Source organism: Pleuronectes platessa, chromosome 8 (assembly GCF_947347685.1).
Source record: "Pleuronectes platessa chromosome 8, fPlePla1.1, whole genome shotgun sequence".
NCBI classification, from domain to species: domain Eukaryota; kingdom Metazoa; phylum Chordata; class Actinopteri; order Pleuronectiformes; family Pleuronectidae; genus Pleuronectes; species Pleuronectes platessa.
The window spans coordinates 26,930,921-26,949,366 of record NC_070633.1 but is presented as its reverse complement, the minus strand read 5'-3'; the positions used below and the strand labels follow the sequence as shown (position 1 = coordinate 26,949,366).

Sequence of the window (18,446 nt, the reverse complement as noted above, 5' to 3'; positions counted from 1 at the left end):
TTACCTGCGAAGCCGGATTTGCAGAGACAGTTGAATCCGCCTGGGAAGTTCTGGCACAGCGCCCCGTTCTTGCAGGGATTAGAGAGGCATTCGTTGATATCCCTCTCACAGGCCATCCCGGTGAAACCTTCAGGACAGGTGCAGGAGAAACCTCCCACCAGATTGTGGCAGGTGCCCCCATTGTGGCAGGGCGATGGCTGGCACTCGTCAATGTCTGTCTCACACAGGGCGCCTGTGTATCCCGGCCTGCAGCTGCAGGCATACGGCTGCAGGGGGTGGTTTGAAACAAGGATCACTGGGACACTTTCCTCTGTCTTCATATCAGGCCCGACACTGAGACGCCGCTTGCAGCTGCCTCCATTCTGGCATGGGTTATGAGTGCAAGGATCATGGTCCACCGCATCTATTTGCACCCCGCTCTGTCTATATAAAATGTCTTTGATACTCTGGAAGAATGTGGCCACGCCGCTGGGGTTGACATATTGTCCGTGGCCACGTTTGACAGCTGCCATCAGGAAAGTCTGATTGTTGAGCTCAAATGCTCCGTACAGAAGCACCCCGGTGCCCAGTCCTGCCAGCTGAGAGTTGGCAATGCGTAAAAAGCTGAGGTAGTGGTTGGTGAGGAAGTTGTTCACTCCCTGGGAGTTGAGTCGAATGAGAATGCTGTTGTCCACTGTGGCATTAGTGAAGCCCATGAAGAGGACTCTGGCCGTATTGCTAACTGAGCCGTGGACGCCGTCGCTGCTTCGGACGGTGAGTTCAAAAGTCCCGTCCGTTGAGCGGGCTTTAGAGTTGAGGTTGCAGGTTCCAGTCGGGACACTGAACAGACCGGAGGACGGAGGAATGAGGGAGCAGTGGAACCTGTCCTGAATGTCAGGGTCCTGGGGTTTGACGTCTCCCAAGGAACCTCCAGGAAACATGTTTCCAAAGTAGTGGACAAAGATCTCCATGGACCTCGGCCCCGACGGGTTGTCGTTCTGATCGTTTATTTTGACGTGGACGGTTCCTGTGGAGGACATCTGAGGCACGCCAGAATCCTTGATCACCACCGAGAGGTAGAAGTCACTGATCTGCTCTCTGTCGATCTCCCGACTCGTAGTTAACACTCCGGCTGGACTCAGGCGGAAGTAGCTGTTTGCAGATCCAGAGCTGAGGAGGCTGAATAAGAACGGGCCTTGGTTGGGGGGGAGATCCGTGTCAGAGGCTGTGAGTGTTGCGACTGCAGTGCCAGCTCTCTGGTTCTCCATGACCTCAGCGTAAGCGGTTGTCAAAGTTGGGCCGTTATCGTTGATATCTTCCAGATTCACAATAACTGTGGAGCTGCCGGTTGCAGGAGGTGTGCCAGTATCCACAGCTAGAATGGTCAGATTATACACAGGAGTCTTTTCTCGGTCCAGCTCTGCAGCCACAGACACTTGGCCGGTCTTCGGATTGATAGTAAAAACACTTTTATCAAACTCAGGAGAGATGGAGTAAGAAAATCTGCTCCAGCTCGGGACAGAGTCTGAGTCCTCGGCGCTCACGAAGGTAACCAGACCACCGGGAGAGAGACCTTCACTGACCTGCACGTCATACAGCTCCTGGGTGAACACGGGAGGATCGTTGGCGTCGAGAATCGTGATGTTCACAAACACCTCATCGATATCTGCTCCGCGGATGCTCCCCGCGTTCTTGGCCAACACCTTCAGTGAAATCTTCTCCTCTTTCTCACGGTCCAAAGTACCCGTGACGTAGATCTGACCTGTTTTCTTGTTGATGCCAAAGCCTTTTCTTCTGCTCTTCCCGAAAATGAGGTAGTAAACCACTCCATCAACCCCCTGGTCACGATCGCTGGCGAACACTTCCCCGACCACTGTGCCTCTTGGAGCGGCTTCAGAGATCTCAAAGTAGTACTGTTTGGAGACAAAGCGAGGGACGTATTCATTGGCTCCCTTCAGCTGAATGTTGACGTTGGCGAAGCTGCAGCGCTCCTCGTCTGGGACATTGAAGGCCTTCAACGTTAAATGGTAGACCTGCTTAGCCTCGTAATCCAAGAAGCCCTGCGTGGTGATGGTGCCAGAGTTTGGGTCAATAACAAAGAGGTCGCTGTCTGAGGACTGTATCACGTACGCCATGACCGCGTTCGCTCCTGAATCTCGATCTGTGGCGTTCATTTTCACCACGGTGGTGCCACTGGGAACGTTCTCCTGCACAGTGGGGAAGTACTCGTCAGGATCAAACACAGGAGGATTGTCATTGACGTCAGTTACGTGCACGGTGACGGAGACGTAACTGGTTTTTGCGATCCAGCCGCCGTCAGTGGCTGAAACTCTGAGACTGTGCTGCTGCTTCTCTTCAAAGTCCAGCGGCTGAGCGAGAGATAACATTCCAGTTTTAGTATTCAGTGAAAACAGGCCCTCGTCGTTACCTGACGTAATGTTGTAGGTGATAAGGCCGTTCATCTCTTTATCTTTGTCTCTAGCAGACAGGGTCCTTATGGCTGTCCCCACAGCGAGGCTCTCCGGTACAGTGGCTGAGATTTGGCTTTGTGAGAACTCAGGCGTGTGGTGGTTTTCCTCCGTGACCACGATCCGCACGGACGTCCGCGCCGACAGGGGAGGGTTTCCTCTGTCACTCGCTGTGATATCAATGAGGAAAGTCTTCTTCATGTCAGAGGTCAGGGAGGAGGCGACGGTAATCCACCCGCTCGTTTTATCCAGTTTGAATTTACTCGAGCTGTTTCCTCCTGTTATCAAATATTCCACCTCAGAATTAAGGCCAAAGTCTTTTTTGTCGTGAGCCACGACTCTGATCAGTCTGGTGCCGACCTTCACACTTTTGGTGACGGGGGTAAAGTAGCTGAGGGAATCGAACTCAGGCGGATTATCGTTACTGTCGACAATATTTACAATTACCGTTGTCTCGCTCAGCAGAGGCTTCACCGCCCGGTCGGATGCGGTGACAATGAAGCTGTGGCGATTGATATTTATGCTACTGGCACCCGTGGAGTTTTGATATCTTAGCTGTTGCTTCACAAATATCTCTCCAGAGCTGGCGTTGATTCTGAAATACTCTGACTGAGACCGGATGAAATAGAAAATTCTGCCGTTGGAACCTTCGTCGGGATCCGTGGCGGACACCCGTGTCACCAGGGCGCCCACGTCAGTGAGCTCAGGGTAGTCCAGGTAGTAAGATGGACGACTGAACCTGGGGCCGTTATCGTTGATGTCTGTGACGAATATGGTGACGTCTGTGCTCACCGTCCAACCGGAGTCGTGGGCCGACACTTTGACGATGTAATGATCGGTGTCTTCTCGGTTGAGCGGTCTGCTTATGGTTATATCGCCCGAGCTCGGGTTGATGTTGAATGGGAGGCTCGTGTCTGTGATGGAATATCGGCTGATGGCGTTTGAACCGGCGTCCTCATCGGTGGTGGTGACTCTGGTGACAGTGTAACCCGCCGGGGCGTTTTCAGCCACTGTCGCACTGAAGATTTTGGAAAACCTCGGGGCGTTGTCGTTCACGTCCAGAACGCTGATTATCACTTTCACTGCCGTGTTCTTAGGCGGCAACCCGCGGTCGGTGGCTTTGACTTTCAAAGTGTACTGAGCCACTTTCTCTCGATCCAGCGGCCTGGTGCTCCGGATTTCACCAGTCGCCCGATTGATGTTGAAACTATTCTCCTTGTTGCCGTCGATGATGGCGTACTCCAGCTGTCCGTTGGGCCCGCTGTCCAGATCGACAGCCGACACCATCAGCACCCGCTGAGGGGAAAGGCTCTCCAGTATCTCAGCGTGGAACGGATCCTTGTCAAACTTCGGGTGATTGTCGTTCACGTCCAGCACAGTTATTTCCAACTTCTCGTAGGAGGAATACGGCGGGAAGCCCTGATCTCGGGCCTCGACCCAGAGGACATACTTCTGGATGTGCTCGTAATCCAGTGAGTGTCTGATTGACAGCTCGCCTGAGAGCTGGTCGATATGGAAAGCGTAATCCAGGTTTCCGCTGGCGATGTAATACGACAGCGGTCCTCCCCTCATAGACGAGCCGGTCACCGTCGTGACCACGTGGTTGGTCGACTGGCTCTCGGGGAACGTGAACGTGTGCTCCTTCACCTTGATGACGGGGAAGTTTCCTCCCGTCACGAAGCGGACGGTCACAGTGGTCGTGTCCGTTTTGGGATTAGTGCCGCCGTCTTTTACCCGAACAGTGAGGGTGACCTCTGAGTTCCCCGTCAGCTTCTCGATGGAGGTGATGGCTCCTCTGACGGGGTCGATCTTGAACTTTTCAGAGTTGCGGCCCATCAGGGAGTAGTGCAGCTGGGCGTTGGAACCCGAGTCCTCATCAGTGACAGTCACAGCAAAGACCAAAGACCCTGAGGACACACACGAGAGAAAAGAGTTAGTTTTGCAATATTTAACTAGAAAAACTGCCCTACAGGTTTATTTCTTTATCAACCAGCACAGTTTAAGTCTACATACATTTTTATTCCAGAGTCTTGAGGTCACAGTGACTTTTTACCTTTGAACACTTAAATCTGTTCACTTCCTGCTCGGGGCCAAATGGCAATTTCATGAAACTCCCTTAAGGCCGGCTTGAGATGTCATGTTCAAAAAGCCCAAAACATGGTTTGTTAGGCCACCGTGACCTTGACCTTTGCCCTTTGACCGACCAAATCGAATCAGTTAAATTTGAATGAATTATCTTGAGGCCTTCTTAAGATAGTGCCTAAATAGGGTTTTTGCAAGATCACCTTGACCTTTGACCTCTGACCATCGATACCACTTTTGAAAGGATTCCCTGAATGTATGTTAACATCTTATAATATTGCACATGTAGAACAAAGGGCTAATTATAGATAAAAACCTATATGAGCATATTTCTGACTAACCTGCTGCAGTAGAGGCAGGGATGTGCGTGACGTAGGGGTGGTGGTGGAAGCGTGGGGGGTTGTCGTTGATGTCCGCCACCGTCACGGACACAGTGGCGGAGCTGGACAGACCCTCGGGCTGCCCTCCGTCCGTCGCCACCACCAGCAGCTGGTAATTGGCCCGGTCCTCCCGGTCCAGCAGCGAGCTGGTAATGATCTGTCCCGTGGCGGGGTTGATGGAGAACTGGCCGTGTCCTCCTGTCAGGCTGTAGCTGCAGGACAGAACAAAGAGCAACGGTTCAGCAGAAGCTCCACGAACAAGGGATGAATTCACTCACTGACTAATTGAATTTGTGTTGGCGAGTTTCTGATCCCAGTAATCAACTCGGGCTGGTGGAGTCGTTTCTAATGAACATCCTGAACCACAAGAACATTATTAAATGATCATTTTAATTTGACATTTCTACATTTGTTTTTGTTCCATGTCTGACACAGATTTCCAGTAATTATCAGGGCAAATAAATATCATCTTCCATGTCTTTGCCAATAGTATGTGAAGTGGTGAGTGTGACTTGTACTGTACAGCACTTTTCATGGAGGATAAAACTGGAAGATGTTTCTATCTATTTGTGAAGATCCTCTATAAACAGAAGTGCATGATAAAAAACATGTTGTTCATGGAAAAATAAAATCCAGAAAAGGTTATTACTGGAGCTATTAAATGGATTTTTATAACCACTGTATAAACCAGGGGCATTTTTGTGTCTCCAATAAATGAAACAGATTAGATTACATGCTCTTACTCTTTTAGTTCATCAAATCATCCAACTGAATATACTCAGTTCCTGTATAACGAGCACATCTTGTGTTACAATGAGGTGATTGTGTTGTTAAAGCTGTTTCTGATGTAAATAAACACAACAACTTCTACATAGTTCTACATATTCTCTGACTTGTTGAGCACTGTCACACTGTGGTCTATAGAGGGCACCGTTTCAAGCCTCACAGGAACCCACTTAACAGAGGAGCATGCAGACCTAGGATCAGTAATGGTCACCATATTGTGCTGGCGTGCCATCAAATTGGTGAGTTAAGTGACTGAGGCATCCGGCTTCGTGTTCTATCAAATGCAGCCACTGGTTTCTGCTCGGCTGCACACACAGAGCCCCAGTGGCTCAGACTGTCTCCTCCGCTGAAGCTGCACAGCTCCACACTCCTGGATTCCACTTATCTTAGTCAGTGGAACTCATACTATTGTGGGACATGCCACTCGTAAAAACAAATATAGATATCTAACACGTATGATGAATAAACAAAACATGTTAAATCCCATCAGGCCCGAGCGCTCTGTCTCTTCAGCTCACATGGAAACATCTTGTTTCTCCCTGTGTCTCTCAAGTCTCCAGCGGGACACAGATGTTAAAGTAAACGGACACACACACACCAGTATTTTGAAAAAGGAGAGTGGAAGAGATGGGACAACAAATAACAGAACAGAGTGCGAATGCAGGGAGGACGTCCAAGCGTTCACACAACGTCAACAACAGAAACTGTGCACAGATGCTCGTGGTCTCACATCTAATGGACTGTGAGAATCAAAACTGAAAACTGAAGGTTAGAGCCGGTTCTCGTCTCCATTAAGATCCTGGAACCCCCTGGAACCCCCGATGGGCACAACTCGTACTGTCACGGACAATTAACGTCCTCATTACGATGTTTTGGGAAACTGGAGCACACTCGGGTACCCCCCCCCAACGTGTTCCCAGTGGGGCTCGGGAGGAGAGAGAGAGAGGCGGGGTCACACTTGCGTCGGCGTTCGGGCTTGAGAGAGAGCGACCAGAAGCTCTGACAAGCTCCCCTGTGGAGGGGGGGGGGGGGGGGGGGGCTGCGAGTGTGAAGAACGCTGTCGTCCAGCTCCAGAATGGCAGCCCAGACAATGACTTTGGGCTGTTGACTACAGCTCTACGCTCTCCCCATGAACTCTTGTCATCGATTGCCACATGGGCCTGGAATCTCACAAAGCTGGCGATGAGGTAAAACGTTTTCGCCGGAGCCGCGAGCCGAGCCAGAGCCCGGCGACGTCCTGAAAGGGTTTTTTTATTCTCACCAGGGAATCAAAGCAAACTAACACTGACCTGATTACTCACAGTAGTAACCGGACCTGCACAAAGCCTGACAAGACTCCACTCAAAACGGCCTAATTAGTTCTGTGAGGACAAAAGATGTTATTCCTGCATTAATCTGTTTATTTAAAAGTTTTGAATAAACCTTTAGTGTGAATTACAGCATCTTCTGCTGCGTACATGGATAAAGGGGAATTTGTTATTGGTCGGATTTATCTGCAGGAAGGACGTTGTGTTTTCATGTTTATTTGTTCGTCAGCAGGATGACGTTAACACTACACAGCTGATTTCAATTAAACCTGGTGGAGGGGTGGGGCATGACCCCAAGGAGGAACCAATTAAAGTGTGGATCTGTATAAACAGGTAGATCCAGGATAACCTTCTTAAACAAGGCGACATAACACATTTACCAACGTTTTAAATAATGAAAAGTTTGATGTGGACTCTTTTAATTACTCGTGTTATTGGTGTCCAATGTCATTATGGGGTCATTTGATAAAAATGGTCCATTGCAAACACTTTCCCAACTTGAATGGACAGAACAAGTGAATGGAAATTCTCAAATCTTATGTCTGATACTTGATGGTTTAAAGTGTTTAACTGAGCAGCGAAGCCATGAATACACGTAAACATGAGCATTTGTTTTTTTTTGTCACCGCATCTCAACTCTCTAATTAAAGCATTAAAAAGGCCTCTGCACAAGAAAGTGTATGTTTGTAAAAAAACCACAAAACAGGGTTAACTGAGAAATACAATAAACAAATCGTTTGTTTTATGAGGATCAAATGGTTTTTAAAACCAAAAAAAACGTCCATAGCGATTTTCCATTAGTCCTCAGAAGAAGGAAAGATGTTCCGTCCGCCAAGGCCCGACAGTCTATTACATTGAAATCAAGCTGGACCAAATTTCACACACTTATAGAAATCACTTCTCTCAAGTTCTCTCAAGTTTTCTTAAGTTTTCTCAAGTTTTTTTCGAGTTTTTCTTCGAGCTCCATGACTTTCTGATGGTGAAAATGTAAAAAACACCCCATCTCACTATGTCAAAACTTAATAGATTCTTTCTTGGCTCATTCCACTTCCTTCCACCAAGTTTCAAGATAATCAGTCGAGCAGTTTTTCTTTTGTTAATGCTCATCACTACCTTATGACTCCATTGACGCCCACGTCCGCGTCCGAGCTGTTGACCAGCAGCACGTCCGTCCCCGTCGGGGCGTCCTCCATGATGGTGGTGTGGAACGTGGAGGACGTGAAGACGGGGACATTGTCGTTCACGTCGTCCACCAGAACCGTCACCGTGCCCGTTCCGCTCAGAGGAGGAGAACCTGAGGATGGAGAGGAGGGAAAGGAAAATGAACCACCAGGGACAACAGCAGTTTACTTTTCCAGGACACTTTCTTTCCGTGCACGTGACAGATCTGAACGTGGAGGCCGGTGGAGGAGACCCAGGAACACGTGAGCACCTTTCAGACACTTATTGCACACGACCTGTCAGTTTGCACCGGGATCCACACTGAACCAATTCCTCGGCCCTGCAGAGGTTCACTCACAACGCTCCTGCTGCATTCAAGTCAAGCAAATATCTCTTGCCACCGGTTTGGGTTTCCATCAACACACATTAGCGCAGAACACTTCAAAAGGGCTCAATGTCTCTGAAACCAAATCTCTCAGGCGTCCTTCCTGGGGTCTTGGACGCACGTAGATCTAATCTCCGCAGAGAGGCGTCTATTTTAAGGTGCACGGCACAGTGTGTCTGTGGAATCCGAGCGAGCAGAGGTTCTATTTTCTATTTTCAGCTAAATATCTAAGCGTTTTCTCTCCCGGCGCGGTGACGAAACAGGGCTCGCTAAGGCCCTGGGGGGGGATTTAAATCAAGAGCAGATGAAAACATGCCGCAATGCAGAGGAACCTGAGGAGAAAAAAGGGATTCAAACATCTGCCTTCCTCACGCTGTCCTTTGTGATCCTTCCCTAAATGGCACAGTTAACGGCCTGAGCTTTATACCAAACATAAAGTTCAGCTTGGTTTCTGTTAATCACAAGAAGAGATGCGGGGGACGTGTTTCAGGGGCTCGGAGCTCCGGTGTTCAGGGACGTTGGAGAAACGCTGAGACCTGCAGGCTGCACGAAAACACTTTTTCCAACCTCTTCACTTGTAGTCGTTCCCTCCTGCGGCGCCCGACAGGAACCAGTGTGAACGCGTCAGCTACAATTCACCAAAACAAAAACATGCAGGATCCCAGAGCTCGTGCCGCCTTCGCCTGTGTACTCAGCTGCGGAAAACATCAGATGCTTGAACTCGCGTACCATCGGGGGGGCTGGATTAATAAAAGATAATAAGAAACATTTGGACGAAGGCCAAGCACCAAAAAAAAATCTCTCCTAACGCAGAAAATCTGAATTTAAAGAATCCGGGAAATGAGGGTGGAGGCTCGGAGAGGAAAAGCTCCGGTGACACCTCTGGTTCTGTGGCTCGGCCGGCGAGGATTATCATCTACACGTGTGAGAATCACAGCAATAAGCTCATCACACTTTCGTGCCAGTGATTCACATTTGAAAGTCAGATGAATCATCTTTCCTCCAGTCGTCTCCCGAGGTGAGACGCGAGTAGAGCTGATAGAATCACTCCCTCTCTAACGTGATAGTATTTCACCACGAGGTGGGAAAAGGATCCGGAGCAGCGCTGGGGAAACTTCAAACTCTGTGATCATCTATCGTTAATAATTTGAGAGTTTTGTTTGAAAACTAGAAGGTCTATATGTGTGTGTATGATGAGTCTGGGATGGTGACAGACAGATCTTTACTTAAAGCTTCAAAAGAGGTCATGTGATATCAGGAGGTAGAGCAGAACGTCCACTATCCAGAGGGTTGGAGGTTTGATCATTGAGTCATTTACTTTGAAAACTTAGTGTGTAGTTACTGTAACTGAAACCACAAGATCTTTATTGATATTTAGTTTTGAGGATTACTTACAGATTTTTTACTCCTAATCCATATTTTTCTCATATTGTGAAATATTGTTCCAAGATGCAGAAGTTGAATTTGAACCAGGAAAAATCCTGAGTAAGAGTAAATAAAGAAGATTATGAATCTGACATGAAGACTGTAGATGAAGATGGACGACGTACAAATATGTTTGGTGTCTTTTCTGGACAGTGTGAAGAAGAGGAGGCGTGTCGTCCATCTTCAGAGACAGTCTATGATCTGAGCAGCTTTTATAAGGAACTATAGAGTTGAGTTTCATACAGTATATGCCAGCATAGAATGAAACAGTATTTAACCCCCCCCCCCCCCAAACAGTGTCCCACCTTCTGAAAATGCCCTTGAGAAACAAATGAATCCCCCCCGAGCTCTGCAGCTGCTGCAAACTGCTGAGGCTAACCTGTGACCTCCCTCGAGGAGCCGAGTGGAGAAAGAGACGTTTTCTAAATGTGCAGATCTTCTTCTTCTTCTTCTTCTCAGGAGGACAGAGACATTCCTCTCAAAATGAGATTTGAGCTCGTTTACTGTCACATCGCTTCACTGCCCACGGCTCCGTGATGATGAGCAGACGTCCGACCTTAAGCCTGTCGTTTCAGTCCAGGTTTTTACTGGTCAGAACAGAAGTGGCTAATGTGCACGTCGGGGATAAACACAGCTGAATTCCAGAAGCTGAATAAATGATATAAACTGAGGTAACGATAAACAAATTTTCATCCCAGAAGAGAAACCAGACGACGCCGATCTTCAGTGACTCATTTCCCAAAGTGAGTCATGTCCTCTGCAGCCTCGGCCGACTCTTTAAGGATCCTCGGTTTATAACTTAATACAGGAACTGTTGCATTTAGAGCCGAGTGTGTATTTCCACCTCGGTAAATATTTATGCATAAGAGAAAAACTGCTTATGAAAGAACATACAACAAAATGATTGAGACGTCCGAGCGCAGGTCTGGTGTCAAATCGGAGAATTAACGGCGGCTGTAACACAAGACACGCAGAACACACAAACTGTGGTTGTGTAGCTCAGCATCCAGTCTATGCTCCATGATGAGGGGGGGGGGGGGTTGTTATGTAACCAAAGGCACCACAACATGTGGCTCTGATCCCAAACAAGCTCAGTCAGCAGGATTTTTTCTTAATCAACATCATACTTGATTGCGGCTTTCGAATCGTGCAACACACGAGCTCACCGTGTCACAAGTTCGAGTCCGCAGCGAGAATGACATCGCCGTGAGTCATCATTCGGGGGGGGGGGGGCGGATTATGGGCAGCTGATCCTGTTTAATTGAGCAGCGACCTGAGTCAGCAAGGTGTCCTCCTCGCTCCCTGCTCACCGGCGCCGGCTGCTGCTACTCGTCTAAGACCTGTTGATCAAAGATGTTCTGTTCTGGAGCTGCCCGGCCGATAAGTGGCTCTGGAGCTAAGTTTCTTTGTCTGCAGGAGCCATCACAGCCGAGGGGACGGAGAGAACCAGGGGAAATATTTGCTTCTAAAAATGTTTCACTGAACTCAGATCACCTCCTGCTGCACCGCGAGCTCGGTGGCTACACAAGCATTGTTTCCAATAGGAGAGCGGAAGCAGGCCGAGCTGCACGGCTAGACCAGTGTGTGTGTGTGTGTGTGTCTGTGTGTGCGTGTGTGTTTGTGGAGCACACCTCCCTCCTCCTCCCAGGCGTTTCACTTTTGGACAGGACGTGATGTCACAACCTGTTTACTGCCTCGGGAGGAGAACAACCAGCCTCCTCCTGCCACCATTTGTGCGACCTTTGACCTGCAATGCCTCTGTCACCAAACGCATCACACAGGACGCCGTCACCCCGGGTTAATCCCCAGTAAGCACAAGGCAAACTTAACCCCCCCCCACCCCCCCCCCCCCCCCCACACCCTTCCTTTGTGACTATGCTTAAAATACTCCGGACCCCTGGATGCCTCCATCCTCCTCTCTGAACCTGTGCTCACCATCGACGCCTTAATCTGAGCATTTCTCTCGGTGTATCACGTCTCCCAGCGCCATGCGCCCGAGTGCCGGCCTCTGGACGTCTCGTCTTAACCTCCTGGGGCTCCCCGATATCACATAACCCCTGGCAGCTGTTCCCCCCCCTGAAAACCCTGCTGTGCGACGTGTAAATAGTTCAGATCGATCTTGTTACAGCGCGTGGGCCGACAGACGCGGTCGTTAAGGAACCTAATATCTTGGCAGGTATGCAAATGTATGTAAATGACAGTTGTTTTGAATAGCTCCGGTCTGGGTGAGACATTCTTCAGATGATTCTATGGCGGCTGCTAAATAAGCCGGTCAACATCGCAGTCGGGAACGTCGTGTGTTTCCGATTCTTAAATTACTCCTGAATACCGAACCTGTGATAGTAAGAGAAACTTTCCCGGCTCAGATTTTCATGCACAAAATAACCTCCATCTCCTCCTCGTCTTTTAGATTTGTTTTTTTTTTAGGCGGGGGGTGACTCAACAGGAGAGGAATGCTCTCCATGAGTGTTGAGAAATGCCATCATCATCTCCTCCAAACAGACTTCGCTGGAATCTGGCAAAGCCGAGGGAAGAGTGTCAGGGTCAATGATTTAGACGACTGCAGCCGACGCGGGTGTCACAACCTCGTGCGCTGCGGCTGCAGCCGGCGAGGAGAGGGAGGAGAGGGAGGGGGGGGGGGGGGGTTTGCCTAAATCTGGAAGAGCACAATCTGGCTCGCCGCTACACGACTCATGACATCATCTTGCCATGGAAAGAGAGCTGGTGGAAATTTGCTGCAGGAAGTCAGCTGCCTACCGACGGCTGCCATGCACCGCGGTTAGAAACAGATTCTTTCCAGTCCCCAGACGCTTTATTCTTTTTCTTTCTGGCGTGGATGAGTAAAATTCAAAAATGTTAACGAGCCTGCAAGTCGCTCTTTTTTTTTCCAGAGTTCCTGTCTTCATCTAGTATCCAGAGACATTTCATGGCACGGCCCCTAAAGTCTCAGCGGGACACAAACATGTGAAAATGAGATAATAAGAGGAGGTCACTGCTTGTGTGTGTTCCCCAGAAAAAGAAATGAGACCCTGAAATGTTTGCATTCCTATAAGCCTTATGCCTAAAGACCTATAACCAGTGGATCAGCCGTCGGCCAAAACAGATAAGGCAATCAAGGCACTACCTCACCTCCGTCTGAAGTTTGTGCCACGGGCGTAATCTTATTTCAGGGGGTTAATCTCAGGTCAGTGAGGAAAGCAGAGTAAGCCATGACCTGACACTGACATTACAATCTCTATTTACCTCACGCCAAGACAACACCATTGTTCAAAACTCAAAATAGAAGTTACACCGGCTAGAAATAAAAGTCCTGGAAGCAAATAGCACTCATTGCTTATTGTTTTTATAGATATTTGTGTTTGTGTGCGGGTGTGTGTTTGTGTAACTTCACCCAGAGAAATGGGGTTTTGGTCCAGAGACGCACGCTCCCTCAATTAGTAAAGAAAATAGAGTGAACCTTCTGGTCCCATGTTTCCATGAGGTGGTTTTACCCCCAGAGAGCCGCGCTGCAGTCCCTGAGCTCTGACGTTATATGGTTACCATAAAGAATAAGTCCCAGCTAAATCCCGGCGATAACCCTGTCTCCGAGACGGACTGCTAACCTAACCCTTTCTCCGTGGGAAGACATCAGCCTGATGGTATTCAGATATCTGCTTTTATCCTGCGAGGAGCCATTACCCCGCGGGATGAAGACGCTGGCGTCAGCTCACCTCGCTTCGGAGGACGCAACCCAATCCTTCAGGGAGCTCGGAGCCGGGCGGGGATTCCTTCCTGCTTTAATTGAATCTAGAAACACCATTACCGTTTAATTAAACACATTCCCCATCAGATCTGAGAATGACACACAGTCGGTGAGGAGACAACCGAAACACAGCCCCCCCGGTGGATACTTCACCATAATCCCACAGAACTTAAAGTGGTTGTTAAAGCGAGGGTGGGATTTGACATTCAATTCTTCCTGCTAATGTTTCACGGCTGCGTCTGCGCTCGATTCTGAGCCGCTTGGATCACGTCTCGGGAAAAAACCGGAGAACCCAGGATAACCCGGCAGACCCGGCGTCGGAAAAACAACAAGCTCTCAGGACCCTGAGACTAAACTGGACCATCTGCCACCGCCTGAAGATCCACAGACTGTTTCCCCTGTAAGCCTCTCAACCCAGAAAGCATTGTCTAGCATGGACATATGGCCGGGTCTAAGCACCTTATTAGTGTACATTACCGCCGGACAAATCACGTTAACCTCCAGGAAGGTGCAGTGGCCATACTTTCAGAGCCGGAGGGGGTCCAGAAACACGTGTTAATGACCAATAAGCCGTGTGTTTTCTGACCACTGCAGCTGCCGGGGGGGGGCGCACGCCGCTGTGAGGGCCTCGCGGGGGGGGGGGAGATTTGAAGGAAACAGCAGCACCCACCTCCTGGGAAAAAAGCTGCGAGTTGCCCCGAGTTGCCGGGTCTAATCCGCGCTAAGAAGCAGGTTTGAGTGTCTCTGCTGGCACAAGAGATAATCTCCTACTTCAATAATGTTTATGATTGACTCATGTTTCCTCTCCAAAAAAAAAGAAAAACAGAACTGAGCCGAGCTTCAGACGGGGGAAAGAAAAAAGGACAAAGCTTCGGTGTCCAAACAACTGGGCTCATTAAAGCGGGAAGTCGAGGACAGGTTGACTTAGGGAAGACGGATGAATGTGTAAATTTATGAGACAGCCCATCTGTAGCCTGAAGCTTAGGGCTAAACGGTTAATTACGGTTTATGGACTGCAGCTAGATTGTGCTCTTAAGAGACAGCGTAAATAAAACATCATTACTCGGGGGGGGGCAGGGAGATGAAGGGGAGTGGGGGGTGGGGGGGTTTGTAGAGAACTGGCCGCGATAGAAGCAGAATTGACATTTTTGTGCCTCTGAGAACCTGTTGCTTTGCGACAAAGCTTCTTTTAATGCGGTACCCGTGAATGGCCTCGGAGGAGCCGAGGGTGCGAGCTGTCCCACCGCCCGTTTGCCAAACACACCCGAGCAAACAGAGGTTTTCTCACAGTCAACAGGCAGCGCGGTGAAAAGGGATAAATCAGCAGAACGCTGCGAGGGAACAGGGGCACAGAATATTTATAACAATACGGAACTCTCAGGAGGAATTCGTCAAATTAAACCTAAACGTTACACAGCATGCAGGTTATTTATGGAGACCTACATCTGAATACTTTTGCATAATTCCTTCCACGTATGTTCTGCATAGGGCTCAGACATGTACACTAACACACAAGCAGTGCGTCTCTTTGTGTTGCACTTCTGAGCCCGTGCTGAGATTCAATGAAGCAATTTGCTTTTCGGGATTCAGTGACAATGGAGTTTGTTTATTTCCCGCATTGTTGCATCTGTCAACGCTTCAGCGACTGTTTTTCTCTATTTTAAGGGGTGACAGAGAAATACCACCATAATAATCACAACCAGCGCGAGAAGGGGGGAGGGGGGGGGGGGTGACGTACTCGTAACACGGTGCTGTAATGTTTATACTCGGCTCGTATTAATGTGAGATATGAGACAAAGTGTTAAAGAGAAAGCTTTGTCTCGTTATGATGAGTTTTGCTTTGTGAGGGCGAGATGTGCAAACCGGGTCCTGAGAGAATAAACATCATTAAAAAGTGGATCCTGCCGAAGCTGAGGCACTAATCATCCAACCCACACCACCTTTTTTACCCCCCCCCCCTCCGCCACGCCATTACTCACCAGAGCTATTTACGCAAACATCCAGATCCAGCAACTGTTCAAGCGTTTTTTTTTTACCAGCGAATGGAAAAGAGAAAACAGGCGATAGGGAAAAAAGTAGTTTTTTAAGAGCTGATCCAGAATGTTACTGCTCTGTTAAAGCTCATTTGAGGGAACCTAATGTTTTATTTGGCCGAGTCCTTTGCTGCCACTAGAAACAAACTCGAGCCCCGTAAAGTGTTTACTGTGCCGAGCGTCGGTCGGCGATGCAGAGACGCTATCGGTGCTCGTGTTGATGTGACCGAGGTGGATGGATCCGTGCAGCAGCAGATCTCAGGATCGTTATTCAGTCAAAGCTCGAACCCGACTCCACTGGAGGGTTTACACAGCAGATTCATGGCAGCCGTTTGAGGGAATAAGAGATCCTGCATTTCAAACAGGGACCATCATTTAAAATTCTTCATGTGCTAAGCGTCCGTTTAGCCTGGGACACTTCCCCCCCCCCACACCCCACGGTCTGAGGAGCCGTCCACAGACAGACAGGCACTTTGCAGAGACGCTGCAGGGATGTGGGAGACGTGGGATCTCTGCACGGCCGTGTCCATTATACCAGAGACGGGCCGGGGGATTTACTGTGCCTCCTGCTTTAATGAACGTGACCGACCGCCGTGCACGTCGGTGCACCCCCGAGGACACGCTCAGCACCACACGCAGACTCGCACAAACTCCGAGGGAACACCACGGAGTACACAAGAGAAGAAATGTTGACACAACCTGATATGCAGTGTGTTAACTTTCATTAATTTAATCAGACGTTCCATCAGTTTGGGCCAATTCAACTTTATCATCACCCCCCCCCCCCCCCCCCCCCCCCCTTCTCAAACTGAGCTCAACTACTTTAATTACCCTCTAATTTGTTTTATTAAATAGTTTATGTAGCCAAGGGAATATAAACGTGATCCAGGATGTATAAAAAACAGACGAGAAATTAGGGAATACGATTCTTAAAACCTAATTTTCAAATATAAAAACACAAAATATCCATTTAGATCCATATCAAAACAAGAATATAACAAATTTAAATCAACACAACAAATTTGAATCCAACAAACTTCCAACTGATCCATTTGTTGACTTTCTTATGGACAGAGTTTTGACCTGAATCGACTTCTACACACGAGGACACCAGAATGAAAAAAGAGCTTCTGGCTATTTTCCTCCTGCAGAAAACATTTTAATCAGAAGAAGATGAACTCAGTCTCTTTGTGTGATGTAAAAGTTTGTAAACACTGAAGAGTCGAGACGTGTGTAGATAACGGAAATGATGCTCACAAACATTTGTAATGCTTTTTAAAAAGATTGATCAGCTGCAGACACTCCACAGCTGAGCAGCTGCAACGTGTGTAACATCATGTTTGCAACAAGCACGGATGTCTGCTCAGAGTCATCCAGCAACAAGGCCTGGCAGCAGTGTTTTATTGTGCGACTCTGTTGGAGATCTCATTGTTTTACATTCTTCCGAGCAGGCATAACTTGGAAGTTGCTAAGAAGTGGCATAAAAAAATCTGATTTGCCCGAAGCTGATCCAGATGTTTGGCCGACCGGCGAGATCGGCCCGGGACCCTGCAGACCCCCAGACACCCTCCTCTGTCGGGAAGGCAAGAAGAGCTGCAAACAACTTTCCATAAACAGGAAACAGAAAAACTAAGATAATAACTACAGAAGCTAAAATTGTTGTGAGGAGAAAGTCAAGTCTACCTCATCACGTGGTCGGCTCGTTATGACCTCATGTCAGTATATTACATGTGGTGTTTGCGTGATCGTGTTCAATTTGAACTCAATAAAAAACAATAATAATTACATCATTCATTCTTTTGCAGCAGAAGGTCAAGACATCAGTGTTTTACATCATCACTTTGTTTGTGAGGACATCTGTGTGTTTTGTTACGTGAGGTTAAAAACATGTTGATAACACCTGGTGGCATCAGGCGGAAAAGAAGTTAAAATCGTTTAAATAATAATAGTTTTGTTCATGTTTCTCTATATTTAGAAATGATTATTTTTATTTGTCTTATCCATTATAATGGTTAATTGACTAACACAGGCTCAGAAACAAAGGCTTCATCAAGTGGATCCTTCTCTGACCAACCTAGACAAGATGCCCGATGCTCGAGTGTCACACTTCATCTCAACCTCTGAAGGAGCCGGCCCCTGAACTGGGAGACAGCCTCACCACTCCCCCCCTGGCTGGATTCATTCATGTAAACATTAAAAAACGAGGGTTAAAACACATTCAATTGTCTCTTTTGGCTGCGATTAAGTGTTTGACAGTTTAACTGATAAATTAAACCCTTGGCTGGCAGAGTAACACTTCTACAGATTAAACTCTCTGGATGATAAATCGTCTTTTATTCTCTTCTGGTGTTTCACGTGTGTGTTTTGGGGAATAGAAGCAGTGCAGGGAGGATACAGGCCGATGTTAACATGTAGGGATGAATGTCTGTGGTTGAGAAACAGGTCATGGTCGACAGCAGACTTGGAGACAAGTCTACACCATCCACCTTCAGCAGCTCCTGCCAGATAGGGCCTGGGAGAACCATTCCCCCCCATTGTCCCGGGCCAGGCCTCAGAAATGTGAGAAAACGCTGCCGGGTACTTTGGCTCGTACGATGATTATGGGGTTTTCGATATTTTGATATTCGACCCCAAGTCCCTCTCTTAGCCTCTCACCAACATCGTACTGAAATGTCCTGTCAAAATATTTTGGAATTGT

General features: G+C 48.3%; 1 protein-coding gene across 1 annotated transcript in view; it reads right to left on the bottom strand.

The window, feature by feature from the left end:
- The window catches only part of LOC128445644 (protocadherin Fat 4), a 31,535-nt gene extending 15,257 nt beyond the window's left edge, over positions 1 to 16,278 (bottom strand). Inside the window, exons 1-5 of the mRNA XM_053428386.1 lie at positions 16,183 to 16,278; positions 14,917 to 15,046; positions 8,116 to 8,296; positions 4,871 to 5,121; positions 5 to 4,354 (exon numbers count right to left, since the gene is read on the bottom strand). Coding sequence (XP_053284361.1) covers positions 5 to 4,354; positions 4,871 to 5,121; positions 8,116 to 8,296; positions 14,917 to 15,046; positions 16,183 to 16,278 — 5,008 coding nt within the window. The remainder of the gene's footprint in view (positions 1 to 4; positions 4,355 to 4,870; positions 5,122 to 8,115; positions 8,297 to 14,916; positions 15,047 to 16,182) is intronic.
- Positions 16,279 to 18,446: the final 2,168 nt, after the last annotated feature.